The 15,907-nt window shown below is 47.8% G+C and overlaps 4 protein-coding genes across 4 annotated transcripts; 1 reads left to right on the top strand and 3 right to left on the bottom strand.

Annotated features, from left to right (window-relative positions):
* Positions 1-6,049: 6,049 nt before the first annotated feature.
* On the bottom strand, positions 6,050-7,143 carry F5J12DRAFT_457567 (uncharacterized protein). The gene is made up of 5 exons (XM_051739533.1): positions 6,978-7,143; positions 6,705-6,920; positions 6,576-6,647; positions 6,186-6,520; positions 6,050-6,134 (listed from the first exon to the last, which is right to left on the bottom strand). The coding sequence occupies exons 2-4, from the start codon at positions 6,858-6,860 to the stop codon at positions 6,254-6,256; spliced, it is 495 nt and encodes a 164-aa protein (XP_051595681.1). The 5' UTR covers positions 6,861-6,920; positions 6,978-7,143; the 3' UTR covers positions 6,050-6,134; positions 6,186-6,253.
* Positions 7,144-7,871: 728 nt separating this feature from the next.
* F5J12DRAFT_747453 (NAD-binding protein) lies at positions 7,872-9,728 on the bottom strand. Its single transcript, XM_051742088.1, has 2 exons — positions 8,979-9,728; positions 7,872-8,917 (listed from the first exon to the last, which is right to left on the bottom strand). Exons 1-2 carry the CDS (start codon positions 9,319-9,321, stop codon positions 8,235-8,237), a joined length of 1,026 nt encoding a protein of 341 aa, XP_051595682.1. The 5' UTR covers positions 9,322-9,728; the 3' UTR covers positions 7,872-8,234.
* Positions 9,729-10,240: 512 nt separating this feature from the next.
* Positions 10,241-11,157, bottom strand: F5J12DRAFT_915491 (uncharacterized protein; the record flags this gene model as incomplete). The annotated part of the gene is made up of 3 exons (XM_051749155.1): positions 10,241-10,675; positions 10,730-11,037; positions 11,087-11,157. 3 exons carry the CDS (start codon positions 11,155-11,157, stop codon positions 10,356-10,358), a joined length of 699 nt encoding a protein of 232 aa, XP_051595683.1. The 3' UTR covers positions 10,241-10,355.
* A 1,318-nt stretch (positions 11,158-12,475) lies between these two features.
* Positions 12,476-15,862, top strand: F5J12DRAFT_457630 (uncharacterized protein). The gene is made up of 13 exons (XM_051739534.1): positions 12,476-13,349; positions 13,435-13,533; positions 13,627-13,730; positions 13,783-13,851; positions 13,916-13,973; positions 14,052-14,145; positions 14,231-14,306; positions 14,361-14,485; positions 14,558-14,620; positions 14,681-14,946; positions 15,057-15,382; positions 15,459-15,554; positions 15,626-15,862. Exons 1-13 carry the CDS (start codon positions 12,850-12,852, stop codon positions 15,706-15,708), a joined length of 1,959 nt encoding a protein of 652 aa, XP_051595684.1. The 5' UTR covers positions 12,476-12,849; the 3' UTR covers positions 15,709-15,862.
* Positions 15,863-15,907: the final 45 nt, after the last annotated feature.

The raw sequence follows: 15,907 nt of genomic DNA on the forward strand, positions 1-15,907 counted from the left end.
AGCTTGGGGGACTTGGAAGGACAAATCTCTTCTTCTTGAAGATTTTCTTTGATAAACTTTTCCACAGACTCCCTTTCAGAGGGGAAGAGCAGATATGCTTTTGCCACCTTGGGGACAAAGTCCTCTACACAGTTAATGGCATGGTTGTAGGGTCATGACAGGGGAAGTGTCCTTGGAGGGTTTCTTGAAAACCAATGCAAATTCTTGGTAGTCTGCAGGGAGAGTCAGTTTGGGTTTCTTCTTTTCCTCCACCTGAGCTAGCTCAGTGGTGGTGGTGATCTTTCTGAGGCAGCAGTTCCTGGGGTTAACCTTCTTTGCTACCTCAAGCAGTTTTTTGATGGCCATGGTAAAATAGGCACATTTTGTCTCTTCTTCTGGTTCTTCAGTAGTCCATGAACCTGTTTACTCCCTTTTTTTTTGGAAGACAGGAGGTTTACAGCAGGTTCCTTGACAGTGATCAGGGAGGTCATTCAAAAAAAGTCTTTTGAGCAATCAGTTTTCTCATTGATGGAGAGAGTTCCCATTCTCCAGTCAATGATGGGATTATTCTCTTGTAGCCAGGGGAGGCCAAGAATCATGTTCTCTGCTCCACAGTCCATTACATGGAAGAAGGACTGATGGGTAATTCCTTTTATCTTGAAGAAGAGCATGGTAGAAAACACAATTCTTCCTTTAGAGTTCAAAGATCCATCTGCATTTCTAGTGATGATGGGCTGGACAAATCAGTCAGGGTGAAGCTAAACCCTCTCTCACTCCAGGTACCATGGAAGGGATATGCTACTGAGCTATCAGGTTGCACATTCCTGGCCTTCTATCTGGCACTGGATATTTCCTTTAGTCTTATATGACCAAATAACTCCTTCCCAGTGATCCCCAGTTCAGCTCAGAGTACAGTCTGGCCAACCCTCCCATGATACTGGGAGTGCCCAGGAGGGTTGTGCTTCACCTGAGCCTTCAGGCAGGCATTTCTTCAGCTGTGATGTGGTAGTTAGTGGGTGATTGGTTTGTTTATGATAGTATGAATGCCAGATTGGACCTCCACATCATTCTCAGCTCTCACAGTACTGATTAGTTCCAGGACACATGGGGCATTGGTGGGGAAACAGTGCAGGAGATGACTGCTAGCTGGTTTCTGAAGAGACCAATGGAGCTGATAGCATATTCTATTGATTATACTATAGTGTACACCAGCATTTGCTGAGGTTACCATTGCCCTGAGAGAATGTCCCTAATGAACTAGAATGGTGATTTCTTGATTTGTGTTACAGCAAGGAGGCTTAGTGGTGCAAAATCACTGTTTGGCATTATTTGTTTGTTAACAAATCATTCAGTAGACCATGTGATACATTATGTAAGCATTGGTGAGCACCTCACCATGTTTTATATGTGTTCTCAAGGACTACATCCCCAGTACATATATCACAAAGTTACATAATTGTCCCAAAGAGCTCTCATTTTCATTTGGGTATTCTGTCATCATTTTCTATCCAAATATTATGTAATATGGCTCATTAGAGAGCCATGTCCAGCTGCTTTGATACATCCACCAACACCTTGGACTCAATAATGATAGTTCACTCACTACACCATGATTAATGAAAAGCATGCAAACATTGGGACAATTTTGAGCCACTGTATGTATATAGCATGCAAAGGCTCCTTCACTGGTACTGTTGCACTTGCTTCTGTACCTTGTGCATTAGCTGCATTGGTGTGCTAAGAGTGATGTCTTGCTTCTGCATGCAAGTTTGCCCACTTGGGTTGATGTTTGGACATACAAGCCATGCAAAGATTCTGTGATCCTGAATGTGCCCTCAAGGAAGCTGTGGCAAAATTTCAGTGAGGACCTCCTTAATCCAGATGTGTTAATCCATTGATGCCTGACCATGTTACAGTTTGTTAAAGGAGATAGGCTGATTCTCTCACTCTCTGATATTCATCATTAGCATTTATCCTGACACAGGCAAACTGGGAGAAGGTCACTGAAAATGACTGATGACTAGGTACATTTCTTCTTTTCATTCCATCAGCAACTTGACAAAATTTCTGAGAGTCTGATTTCCTCCTGACATTCTGATCATCAAAGAAACTGAAGTTCTGATTTCACTCCAGGTGTTTTGATGACCTGAGAAAATTTGATATCAGAACTTTAGAATTTCAGATCATCAAAATGCCAGAAGTGAAAATCAGAGCTTCAGAAATTTTGTCAAGTTGCTGATGTCCTGATTACCTTGCTCAGTTTATTCATGACTACCAGGTGACAACAAGTTCCTTACACAGATTATACCTGCCAAGTCTGTGACAAAGGTTGGAGGACTGAAGACCAAGGTGTGACAATCTGTGCTCTAATATGTTTGCTAGACTCCTGCACATGTGAGGTTGAAATCAGAGGTTGGAAGCCAAGGGGGTCAGATGTGAAAGCTGAAAGTCAACTTGCACTTAAGCCAGAGGGTTCAAGGGGAGACTGGTTTGATATTCAGACTGAGGTCTAAGTACAGGAGTAACTATGACTTATAGACCAAGGACCAGTGACCCAAAGACTGAGGTTACCAATGGGTCACTAAATAGCAGTGTAGAGTGTCAAGCTTAAAGGATAACCAAGAGTGGAAGAAGTCAAAGAGCAAGGTCCAATGATAGGTACTGCCCCAGTGCAAGCAAGTGCAGTGCAGAGAGCTAATTGGAAAGAAAGCAAAGGAAACTAAGTGACACTGACATTCAGCTTAAGGCCAGTGTTCACATCCCAGGGCCAAAGTGCCAAGTTTTCAGCATATGACAATACCTCACTTGTACACCCACCTAATATGCAAGCCTTGGGAGAGGGGAATATTAAGATCTAGGTAGTGGCATTTGAGGTAGAGTCATTAGGATTGCCAAGAGTGTAGATCATACAGTTTACCACTGAACCTATCACATAAAATCATGCTTTGGCTGAAAGGAGGGAATAAGGAGAGATGAATATGTGAGGTAGGGGGCTTGACATCCCTACAGCAGTTTGAGCAGCTCACTGCCTTCCAAAAATATACCCCTCATGACACATCAAGTGTGTCATATATGTATGTTGATACAGCATTTTGCTCATTGGGTGACACAAATTGGGAGTGAGGGTGGTGAGGATGCAATTATTCCATGGAGGTGGGGCCACATTGTCCTGGCTATTGCTAACAGAACTGTATTTTGGGGGATTTTCTGCAAATTGTGATGATTTGCATAACACAATGTGTATCATGTAAGTGAGAATGTCTGTAAATATTTGTTACTGATACATTGTATGCAAGTCAGAGCAAAACTAAACAACTGCATTGAAGCATTGCTGCCACTTGTTGCCATGAACAATCTGGCTTAAGTCCAATTCTATTCCACCCTTTGGGATGACCACAGTGTTCCACATTGAATAAAATTTGTTCCAGAATGTTGGAGGTATCCAAAGTAACAATCTCCCTTTTGGACCTCTGATCCAGCCATCATTGAAAAGTTTGACAGGTTCATACTTCAGATGCACATCTTCCTCCAGAATGCCATCAAGGAATTGTTGAGTGTCACACAATGCATGCAAAGAGCATGATGAAAATTGAATTAGGAATGCTGCAATAGATTTGAGTTAGCTGAATAAAGTCAGAGGACATAACAAGTGGAGCTACTCACAACTGATGACCTTTGGAGGAACATTTACACCACCTGGGTTTGAGGGAACACATGTTACCTGCCCATCTTCATGGGCACAAGCATCTTGCACCCCAATCTCTGACTGCACATCAATCCTCTTGCCATCAGAGGAGAATCCAACTGAGAAGACCCTATCAGTATGCCCCTCAAGAGGGCCACCAATCTGGACACCTCTCTCAGCATCCCAGATCCTCACAGTCTTGTCCCAAGAGCCTGAGACAATCCTCTTGCCATCAGAAGAAAATCCAACTGAGAAGACTGACCTAGTGTGTCCCTGCAATGCAACCTGAGCAGCTGGCCATTCCTTTTGCCCTCCTACAGCAACACTGACAAGGTGTGAAAATTTTGGCATGAGCATTCTAGAAAGCTTTGTGTTTGAGGGTGTAAAAGGCAATGCAGAAATATAAAGGTGTGGGGTGCTGTAGGAGATGACACTCCCAAAGTTCTGCACAAATTTGATCCCATCTTGTGCTAGCATCAGGGCATCCTCAACATCCTCCTTGCCCTTGTATATTATATTAGATAACATTATGCACAACACTGTTTCACCCACCTGTAGCCATGATATAGTAGAGGCAAGAGCACTTGTAGCATGTCCAAGTCCATCAAGCAGACACAATACCTCAAGCCAAAATAGCAGCCTTTCACATCCAACAAAAGTCTTTACCAGCATTGCAAGTCTTGAATCGTAGTCAGCTCTCTGCAGATGGTGTGCCCAGTATTGACACGAGTAGGATAGATGAGGTGTGATGTTTTTGCTAACTCTCTCCTCCAAATCAGCAACTTCCGAGTTACAGGAGTAGGAACTTTCCAATCCACAGATGTTGAATTTCAGGTCATTGCAGAGGGTGTGCAACGATGCAAAGGCGAGGCTACAATGAACACCAATGCTAGATGCACCAACAAAGTATTCCCCACTTCGCGAACGATCATTGAGGAAGTCATAGAAAGATGCATGCAGAGGTCGGACAACAGTGCACCTGTCTGATATCCCACTCAATAGCGGTGCCATAAATTCGAGAATGATGATCATGTTGAAATGGTCTTCCTCCGACGGGAAGTGACTGCGCATCTCATTTAAGGTATCCAATCGCAGAGGTGCGAACGTTGACATGACCTGATGCATCACGGAGCGGAACCGTGCCAGCGTGGTCTCGTCCGGGGGTACCATATCCTCCAGGATTGTTTTGTACATGACATCCAACAGGGTCCCCCCACCTCCGACACGAGGGAAAATGATCTCATTGTAACGCTCCATGACCGTTCGACCCGGCCTATTCGGCTTAATGAATCTGCAGGCTAGACGAGCCCACTCGAACAGACCATCCGACTTCTGAGCAATGGCCTGGACCTCCGGGGCTCCGATCTCGGGAAGACCTCGAAGCTCGGTGGAAACATATAATCGGATGTCGCGGTCTACGGATACTGCAGAGATGGCGTCCAACGAGGTGGCTTTAATATGCGCAGAGGGACTGAGAACACGTTCGATGTCTGGCAACGGCCTGGACGTCAGAAGGATGCGGAAATTGGAAGGCAGATGAGCAGCTTCCGGAGAAGTGAGAAGAGATAGGATGTGCTCTCGAGATGTGTCCGGCCCGCTTTCATCCAAGGCATCAATCACCACGACCACGTTCCCAACGATCTCCCCATTGACTTTGGACAACGGCTCCAAGATAAGTTGCTCCCACTGCTGTACCACGTCTGGAGTGGTCTTGAGGGAATGGTCCTTTGACACGGCCTCCGCCAATGCTCGCCGAAACGCTGGGTCACGATCAGCCAGATCACGAGCAATCGTGGTCAGAATTTTCTCCTCGCGGCGTTCAGCCTGCCTGTCGCGGGCGAAGCAAAAGCAAGATCCGAGTCCTCCTACATCTTTGATCCACGACGCAATTGTATGAGCAATGGCTGATTTCCCCCTTCCCGCCTGTCCGTGAAGCCACAAGATGCGAGGAGCATCTATGTTAGGATCGTTGATCCAGTTGATGATTTGCTGTAAAATCTCCTTCCTTGTACCGTCGAGGCATTTCTTCGTTTTGTTCAGCCCCGCGCCCCCTGCATAAGCCATACCATCGAGATTCAAGTCTTCAAATATGCGGTATGTGTTAACCTGAGTGTCCCGGATGGCGCGGTCGCGGTACTGTTGCATCAAGTTGTCTAGAGTGTTAGAGTAGCCATTCACGACAGTCTGCGTCTCGGAGAAAATGTTCTTCGCAGTTCTTTTCCCTGAGGGCATATTATGTCAGGACATGGTAACCAAGACAAGGATAGGACCTACAGAAGCTTTTCGTTGCAGAATAGCTGCTGATAAACTGCGCAGAGTCGCTTATCGCTCGTGCAATCTTCGCAAGGGTATCTTTCATTTCGTCGATTTTGTTTATGCTATCTTTTTCCGTAAGGAATTCGTAAACGCTTTGCACCTTGTCGAGGAGATCGGACACCGCCTTGTCTACATTCGCTTGATTGATGAGCAACTACAGACGACTACGTGAGACGCGAAACGCCTATGATGAGCAGCCACGAACCTGAGCGGCAGAGGTTAAGATTCCTAGCGCAATCTGGGCGTAGGGGTGGACCTGGCGCACGCATGCAATCATTGTATGGATACAAAAAGTGAAATCCTTACGTTGGCGAGAGTGGAAACGACTTGATTGAAAACTTTGAAAGGTTTGAGATACGTATCACTCAAATTTTGAATCTCGGAGAATGTGGTATTGGCGTTACCGACGGCAGCGACAGCACCTTGGGCGACACGCGGAATGGGATCGATGCAGCCAAAACTTTCCACTGCAGCATCGACATCCTTCCCAGCCGACGTTGGCGCGTGTTGAGGCTCGGGTTTAGCGATTGACTTTTCGACCTGTCGGCCACAATCACTTAACCATCATAGCAGCTGCACATCACAAAGCACACACATTTTTGGTCGAAACTGTCTGAGATGTCTCCTGTTGGGCTTGAGCCCCACCGCCAGAACTTGTGGCCGCGGCCTGTTAAGCGAATCACTCAGCATCATCGCATTCAATTGGATATGGTAGATCACATACATCCAGATCTGGAGCCGCTTGGGACTGTTCCTGTGCCTTCTGAACTCCCCCACTGGAGCCTGGACCAGCAATTTCTGCCGCGATGGTAGTTGAAGAACCTTGGTTCGATCGATTGAAGAAGCGTTTCATTCTGGCGAGCATACCCGGAGAGGCCATGCCTAACGTTGCAGGTACAGAGGCGAGATCCCCTGCTCGAGCCTCAGAGCGTCCTGGTGACTATTTTTTTTTGCATTTTGATAAATACATTTCTCAGAAGAAGCGATAGCTACATACTGAAGCAAGGCCGGAGGTGGAGTTGGACTGGTTTCACAAATCCCAAGAGACGGACGTTTCTGTGACTGTGTTCTAGCCATCGAGAAATGGATATCACTGTAATTTCGCGAGTTTGAGCTTTGGTTTGAGGTTGAGGATGCTAGTTGAGGTGGTGGTAACTGTCAGTTCGAAATTAGGCGCCTTCAACACGTTGCAGCTGGTGCACGGACCGACTGCCAGATTTAGAGTGCATTGCCCCTGTGTTTCTGCTGGTCTGCTCTATGATCCTCGCTCCGAATGACATCGATCCCATGCCAACCAGACCAGGTGCCCTCGTCGATGACTTCTTCGGCACTCGCCTCTGTACCGTCCCTGGCGCCAAGCTCGACTCATTCACCGGGTCCATCACCACCCACCGTCTTCACTTCCAACATGCAGCTCGCTACATTCGTGAATCATGATCCCGAGGATTGATGCCAGCGATGGTCACGAGCAGATCACCATGACGGACGTTGCGCTGCGGCTCGCCATGGGTTTAGAAGCAGGTAGTATGACTTAGTCGCAAGCGCAGCGAGGGCAGATAACTACGGAGAATTGGATTTCATTATCGAGCCGAATGGTTCGAAAGGTACATGTGAATTTGGCGCCTTTGGTGAGACGTTTACCTGATGACTTGAGGCCTACAATGGGGATGACAACCCTCCTTGGACATGTTATGCTGGCTCTCGGACAGATGTTATTGTACAGAAACAACATGTTGTAGCATTACCCGTTTCAAGACCTATGACACACTATTTATGTCCCGTGCCAAGACCCATGGAAGTGCTGGTTTGATGTGCTGTCACGGGCTCCTACCTGTATGTACAGGCTAACGGAATCAGGTCGCAAGCTTGATATCATCGTTGACTCATCAGGCAGCTTGACACCGAGAAGACACGAGAAGCAGAGGTTTAGAAAGAAATGACCTTACTACGGATCATTTCTAGGGCTCGGAGCGTAAATGCCGATGCGTTCGCGTATGCAGGCTTTGAGGTTGGGAGACCCAGTGTCACCAATAGTACTCGGTGTACTCGCCGGTAAGTTTGAGTTTGGCATCCTAACAATTTCTGAGCGCAATGGTCACTCGATGGGAACTCACCTTCACATCCAGGTCATGCGAGAGGTATTAGAGGCGTGCTGGCCCATCCCAACTTCGAATACCATCCTGGCAATATGAAGACTACATCTTCGAATCATCCTGAACTATCTGGAAACCAGGTTGAAGCAATCGAGCCTAAGTCACCTTCCCGTGTGGAAATCCACCACAGTCGTCCCAATCCCCAAGTTCTCCGCCTTGGACACCACATACCTCGCAATAGCAACATCCTGTAACCCAATGCCTACCGACTTGAACACCGTCACGTCACCCTTCCTCATTTGAATCTCTTCCAGCCCGTCTTTATAATCCCGTTTCTCCACCAACCGTCCAATCTCGATCATATCTCCAGCATTCAGACCGGCAGTGATGAGTTCTCCAGCTTCGATCCTACATGCTTCGATTGAATCCACGACGATCATCTCTGCCCGGCTTATGAGACCACAGTCTACTTCGACCATGCTCGGATTGAAGCTCCCCACAAGATTTAGGTGCGTTCCAGGCGAGACCCACTCAGAGGGGAAAAGTGGTTGGGTGGTTGATGTTGCCGTGCAGATCACATGCGCATGACCTACGGCACTTCGGACGTTGGTCGTATCGTCCAGCACAAGTCCTTCGAGTGAGACGAGAGGGTGAGATTGACGCAATACAGACAACAGGTTTTCCAAACGTGCATTCATCGAACGATTGACGATGGTACATCGCTTGAGGGATGGAAATGCGCGGATATGAAGATCCACATGGGCCTCGATCTGCTTCCCAGCGCCGAAGGCGACCAACGAGCTAGGCGGTTCGGAGAGGAGCAAGCGTGTTGCGAGGACAGAGCCTATTAGGTGCCTGAGCGTTGCTAGAAGTTTAGAAGATGCATATATGAGATGAGTCCATACCGGCGGCAGTCCTCAAGGCTGTCAGCGCACTCGCGTTGACGATCGCCTCCACACGCCCAGATTCCTCGTCCAGGAGAATGGTCGAAGCAGGCAAACCACGCTTATCGTCGGCAGACGTAGGTACAGAAACGACTTTGATCGCAGTTCCGATGTCTTTAATCCGTGAGGGCATAAACAGAGCCGTGTGATGGGACATGGCAATGCTTGTCCTTTGCGGCGATGCATAGTGCGATCCTGACGAGAGGCGATGAAATACGGAAGCCATGAGGGCCTCGAGCTCTGCAGACGGCAAGGCGGCAGTGATCGTGTCCACATCCTGAGCAGAGAGTACGAGAAGCGACATCGCAGGGTGCGATCACAGTCGCCGGCTATTCCTAGTGGGCGCCTTCTGCGTATGGCAGGGGTGGGAGGAGACAGTCGCGATCGAATGAGATTCACAGGCACCGGCCGAGGTTCGTGAACCATACCACACATCGTTGCTGGTGGCATGATCCTCCCATCACTCATTCCACAAATTCGATCACTACGGCACTGACGCACATGCGAACATTTTCCCCCAAGTCCACGAGTTGATTCCCCAGAGATATTTCGCAGCCTCGGAACCACGTACGATACCACCGCCTTTGAGGCAAAGGTGGTAAGCTCGCCGGAGCTGTACGAGTCCCATGAGTGGCGTTCATTCTCGCTCATCCCTCCCCATGTCCCCTCGTTGCCGCTGTCATCGTCGTCACCCTGGTGGAACTGGTGCTAACGATTCCGCCCTCCCTGTTATCACAGAACAGAATCGTATGACTATTTTGGTCCTGTGCCGCTGGGAGAAATTCCACGCATTCCATGGGTGTCTCCAGAAAGCCTTTGTATTGGTGTACGTCTTCCTCTTCTACGTGTGATTCCGGAAGTCTTATCTTAACTTCTTATTTACGTGTTTGCCTGCCCACCGCAACCCAAAACAGACATACAAGGCTCGAACGGACCAAAGTCAACACTTACGGCCTTATTTTCGTATGGAAGGGTTCAAACGTATGGTCAGCCGGACAATCGCGCTTCCATACGGCCGAAAGTTGGAACTTTTTCCGGCGGTCACGTGGACATGCAGCACGTATTTTCGAAGTTACGAAGTACCGTCGGTTAGGAGGACACCGGACACTGCAGTCATGCAGTTCGTTCGGTCGTAGGTCACGCGGTCACCCGTTCATGCAGTCCGAAGTTCATGCAGTTCGTTCGGTCGTAGGTCATGCGGTCACACAATCACGCAGTTGTTGGGCAGTACAATCCAACAGTCGTATTTCAGAAAGTTTCGTAAAAAAAAGTACCACAGATTGGCAGTACACGTGCGAGATGTTCGTACAAAAAGTATGGTAAGCTTGGAATTGCAGGCTACAGATTAAACAAGTACCACAAGAAGAAGCCCTCTGCAAGAGGGAGGCCAAGCCGCGTGAGTCCGAGTGCGAAGTCCTGCTCACTGTGTGAGGTACAATAGATCTCCACAATAGTTGCAATGGCAGACTGAACATAACCATGAGTTTCCAAATACTTGACTGCGTGGACACCCAGAACGTCAGCAGCGACGGCAGGAGGGGAAACCCATTCTGAGTGATAGAAGCGACTCTCGATGACACCACGCAGGGTGCGCACGTGGGTGTAAATGATAGGGGAGGGTGCGACACCGCTCCCCCACGTCACGCTTGGGTCACTACCTGAGGTACATGAGCGAACTCACAAGTGAGAAAAAAAAAAGAAAAAAAAAAAACCTGTCATGAACGCCATGTTCTTCTCATTTGCAGTTGATGTAATAGGAATGCCAGGAGTGGGAGTATCCTCACTCGTGCTTGATGCAACAGGAAGCGTAGCCGGTACAGTGTTGTCCACACCCGATTCCGAATCTGACGAGTCTGTCGCAATCAAATGGACGTGGCTACCTTTATACTTGGGAATAGGAATATCCAATAGAAGCTCCTCGATGCCCTTGACAATCATGAAGGCTAGTGCATCCCAAAATGTTGGCAGTTCTTTCCAGCACGGAAAGGTGGAACCACCAAGTGAGCTAAGGGCGGAATCCCTGTAAACGTGTCAGTAATGAGAAAGGAATAGACATTAGGATGACACACTTCGTACGGTGTATGCCTACACGTTGACTGACAACAACTGCATAAAACTTTCTGGGTTGGTCAGAAAACATGTTGTGCACAACATCAGGCCCATTAGGATGGGCAGAAAAGCGTTCATTTATGGTCTAATACACTTATAGTACATCTAACTATCATATACAATGCCCACAGGGCAGGGACAGAGCCCAGGAAGGAAGGGAGGCTGGGGGCAATGAGGGCAGTGTGTGGGAATGTTGGGTATCAGGCACATGCCAAATGAGGACATGTTTTGGGAGTAGTGGCTGCGCTTTTTTATGCTTATGTAATTACATAAAATGCGGAGGAGTGGGGATTTGTGGGGAGAAACTCCCAAGGGGAGGGGGTGGGCAGATCTCAGATCTGCACTAGTAGTATACTGACACATCACTACTGGTATAAGGGAGTTAGGCAGTCTTGCATCACAGTATGTCGCAAATTTATTTGGTCCATTGTCACGTGCCCCCATTGTAAGCAGTGTGTAATGGACCACTTGCCGTTATAATGGTCAGGTTTGGCTAGATTATAGCAAATATGTGATATTTTATCTAAGATATAGTGCAAATGTGTAAAATATTATGTACAAATACCCATTTTTGGCAATCTTTCAATGACACATGGGTGGCATTGGCATGGCTTATAACAGAAGTGTGAACAGCCACCCTTAACATGTATTATAAGGTTCTTATCACGTGCCCAAGAAATTTGCGACATAATGTTACAATTATCACACTTTGATGCATCAAAATGACACTATAGCCTGGGATGTCGAAAAAAGCATCTCAATTTTCGGGGTGCAGTGACCTTGTAAACAAGGTGATGACCACGTGACCTACGACCGAACAAACTGCATGAATGTATGACTGCATAACCTACGACCGAACGAACTGCACGACCTTCGGACTGCATGAATGTGTGACCGCGTGACCTACGGCCGAACGAACTGCATGACTGCAAGTGTCCGGTGTCCTCCTAACCGACGATACTTCCTAACTTCGAAGATACGTGCTGCACGTCCATGTGACCGCTGGAAAAAGTTCCAACTTTCGGCCGTACAGAAGCGCGATTGTCCGGCTTTCCATACAAACGAAGGGATGAAGCCCCTGCTATTGATGGCACATCAAGGTCCTTTCCTTTTTTTGAGTTTGTGGATTTGAATGGAACACTGTTCTTTGGTTGGCAGATGTTGTGCCCGTGGAGCCTACGACTGTCGATAAATGGATCCACCCGCCCTTCTCCGGCCACTTCGATGGTGAGTGGATCCCATTGATCGTTGAGTAGTCTTGCTAACAATAAATAGAGATGATGCGATCGTCGTGGGCCCTGGAATCATGATTGGGAATACGGGTACGTGATGCTCTATGAGACGTAATGTATCTCTGAATGAGTGTATCGGATAGACATAAAGTTTTATTGGAAGCTTGAGCGCTTACTCCTCATATTTTTCGGTATGGACATATCAGTAGTAAAGTCGGAGGGGCTTTTCCACCTGATAACATACATACTGTTAATGAAGGTGTGTCCTTGTCGTTCTTGTCGCTATCGTACGCATTTGGGAGAATCCATAACTGACGGAGACATTTGCAAAAAGTGATGTCAATTCAGAGCTTCCTGGAGGTGATTCAGTTTCTACACAACCTTGATCTTGAATGTGGATGAGTCGGCGCTGCTGTAGATGTTGTTTGTTCTTTCGATGCTCTCGTGTGGTTGACAGAATGATCACAGTTAGACTTGTGCCGCTATGAGACATGTCTACCATAGATTTAGTCGTTATAAGCGAAAACGGTCTTCCGCATAGATTGCTTCCAGTCGCACTACGTACTTCAAGCGAAGAGCCGAACTGTATTACAGTATACGTCAATTGGATGGGAGTTACGACCACAGTTTTTCCGGTCATGACTGTGAAAGAGACTTGGAAAATCTCCACTGCAACTGGGCCACTCCCTGATCCTGTGTCCACACGGCCTTCCGTATCCAGGCGTCCTACTAGGGTAGCTCTGATAGCGTTGCTGGCGGCCGTAGGTCTACTCGCGAACTACAACGTCTGGCATTACTCCTGGGAGCGCCATGCGGCATCCCATAGCTCCACTCACCGCAACCCTCACACATTCGCAAATGTTTGTCCCCAAGCTCCAGAGTTGATCCCTCAACGAAACTTCGACACATGGGAGAACCTTAGTGCTACATACGATACCGACGCCTTCAAGTCGAAAGCGGTAGATTGGCTTTCAAAAGCCGTTCAAGTCCCGTGCGTACCCTCTTCAATTGTTCTCTTCCCGTCGTTCTGCAGATAAATAACTACTGCCTGTGTCCTGCGTTATTCATTATCACAGAACGGAGTCGTATGATTATTATGGCCCGGTGGGAACAGATCCACGGTGGGAGAAGTTCCATGCATTCCACGAGTACCTCCAACAAGCTTTCCCATCGGTGTACGTCCCCAGCCTCTGTGCATGGCTCCATCTGTGCTCGTGTTGCGTTTGACTCATTCACATACGTGGTTACCACTCGTACCCGAAAAAAAGACACGCGACGCTCGAGTTGACCAATGTGAATACCTATGGCCTCATTTTCGTGTGGAAAGGATCAGACGAGGAATTGAAGCCCCTACTATTAGCTGGACACCAAGGTTCTTGCTTTTATTTTATTTTTCCCAAGCGCTCTCCCTTATCGGTTGGCAGATGTCGTGCCTGTGGAACCTGCGACTATTGATGATTGGCTCCACCCGCCCTTTTCGGGCCACTTTGATGGTGGGCTGGTATCTTAATATCGGAAGGTCTTACAGTCACTGAATAACCCGCTGCCATGCTGCAGGAACCCATATCTGGGGCCGAGGAAGCTGCGATGACAAGAGTGGTATCATTGGTATCATGTAGGTTCCTTCCAATTCTCTTTTGGCTTCTGTTCTGTGGGCTCAGTTCCCGACCTTACGGTGTCTCATGGACGATAGGGCGACGATCGAGACCATGTTAACGAGTGGCTTTGAGCCGACCCGTACTGTTGTCCTTGCATTTGGATTTGATGAAGAGTCGAGGGGAACTCATGTACGTATTTCTTTCTGCATCCACGAGGTGTAGAAGTGTGAGTCAGCCTCTCCGTTCTTCCATCCTTTTTTTTCTTTTATTGTAGGGTGCAAAAACGCTAGCAGTCAAACTTGAAGAGATGTTTGGTGCCAACGGGTATGCGATGTTAGTCGATGAAGGCTGTACGTCCTTTTCTTCAATTCGCGATGTTTGTTTGTCATGATACCACCTCCCAGCTGGATACGATGAGCAATATGGTCGCGTTATCGCGACACCCAGCATCGCTGAAAAGGGGTACCTCGACGTCCATATAGAGGTCACCACTCCTGGAGGGCACTCGAGCTTGCCTCCCCCTCATACAGTATGTCTATTCTGCCTTGATGCACACAAGTATTGCTAGAATAGAACATTTTCTTTTTGGTGAATATATTAGAGCATTGGTATTCTAGCCCAAATGCTTGTTAAACTCGAAGCGAATCCCTTCAAGGCCCAACTGGTACGCCGATACCTGCCTTTTCTCCACTTTATCCCTGTTCATAAATTTGGAATTCACCAGGCGCGTAACTCTCCAATTTACAAAAGCGTGCAATGCTTGGCCGCACACGCCCCAGACCTCCCTGAACATCTCAGGAAAGACATTTTCGCATCAGCCTATTCTGACGAAGCGCTCCACGCAGCTGAAAATGCATTATTCACGAACTTGGCATTCAAGAATCTCGTTGGAACCACACAAGCGATCGATATTGTTCAGGGAGGTGTCAAAGTTAACGCATTGCCTGAACAGGCTTGGGCGGTAGTCAATCATCGGATTTCGACGGAGAGGTGAGTAGGACCCGTCCGTACGTTATTTGAGTGAGCGGCTGACCATTTATTGATTCTTGTGTCTCCATCATTTTGCACCGTGAATTGGACCGCTACGAAATGCAACATAGTTCTATCACCCAAACCAAAGCACGTGATATCGACCTTCTCAAACCTCTGGCTTCGAAATTTAACCTCGCCTACACCGCCTTCGGAGAGAATATTCGCTATGATGACCACTTCACAGTTCCCTCTACATATGGCAACCTAACTTTATCGGAGGCGTTTGGGAAGGTCGGGTTGGAACCTGCACCGGTGACGCCGACCGAAGGCGACGACGCAGCACCCTACACAATTCTTTCGGGTTCAATCAAGGCGGCGTTCAACAGGCACAGGGGTATCGAAGGGGATGTCGATGCTGTTGTTGTTAGTCCAGGGGTTTTGTCTGGGAACACGGGTATGTGATGTACCACGACCCGTGGCTGATGTTCGAATCCGTTCATCGTTGGACTGACGAATGGATCGTTGCCTAGACACGACGTATTACTGGAAGCTCACGCCTCATATCATTCGGTATGGACATGTTATGAAGGGGTCATCCTTCTGTAGGATACATACTGTAAATGAAGGTATGTCTTTTGTCCCCGTTATCGTTCATTCTTGGGAAGAACCCTCGGCTGACGGTGATGCATCCCAAAAGCAATGTCGATCGACAACTTCGTGGAAATAATTCGGTACCATACGGCTTTGATATTGAATGTGGACGAGTCAGCGTTGCCGTAGAGGAGTTGCTATGGAGATGTTGATACATAACACACATAGTTGGAAGACTTGAATAAGCTCGATACGAGGATCATAGGCAGTTTACTGTATGTATGATTATCGTCGTTGGTAGGTACCCGTAAGACTTGAGCTGCTATGCTCAGAAACACTCAGCTATCAGTTACTTCGATGACCAGCTTAACAAGGGACGTGAAAGATG

This window comes from Pisolithus orientalis (assembly GCF_024613125.1).
Source record: "Pisolithus orientalis strain OTSU chromosome Unknown F5J12scaffold_50, whole genome shotgun sequence".
In the NCBI taxonomy this organism is placed as follows: Eukaryota; Fungi; Basidiomycota; class Agaricomycetes; order Boletales; family Pisolithaceae; genus Pisolithus; species Pisolithus orientalis.

Excerpts from the sequence above, each read along its gene's own strand:
- F5J12DRAFT_457630 (XM_051739534.1), top strand. The coding sequence starts at position 12,850 with ATGTCTACCATAGATTTAGTCGTTATAAGCGAAAACGGTCTTCCGCAT. Across the intron at positions 13,852-13,915 it reads CTTTTCGGGCCACTTTGATG|GAACCCATATCTGGGGCCGA; the intron begins GTGGGCTGGTAT and ends GCCATGCTGCAG. Across the intron at positions 14,486-14,557 it reads GCTTGCCTCCCCCTCATACA|AGCATTGGTATTCTAGCCCA; the intron begins GTATGTCTATTC and ends TGAATATATTAG.
- F5J12DRAFT_747453 (XM_051742088.1), bottom strand. The coding sequence starts at position 9,321 with ATGTCGCTTCTCGTACTCTCTGCTCAGGATGTGGACACGATCACTGCC. Across the intron at positions 8,918-8,978 it reads AGCCTTGAGGACTGCCGCCG|GCTCTGTCCTCGCAACACGC; the intron begins GTATGGACTCAT and ends GGCACCTAATAG.
- F5J12DRAFT_457567 (XM_051739533.1), bottom strand. The coding sequence starts at position 6,860 with ATGGCCTCTCCGGGTATGCTCGCCAGAATGAAACGCTTCTTCAATCGA. Across the intron at positions 6,648-6,704 it reads AAGCGGCTCCAGATCTGGAT|GCCGCGGCCACAAGTTCTGG; the intron begins GTATGTGATCTA and ends TTCGCTTAACAG. Across the intron at positions 6,521-6,575 it reads AGACAGTTTCGACCAAAAAT|GTCGAAAAGTCAATCGCTAA; the intron begins GTGTGTGCTTTG and ends TGTGGCCGACAG.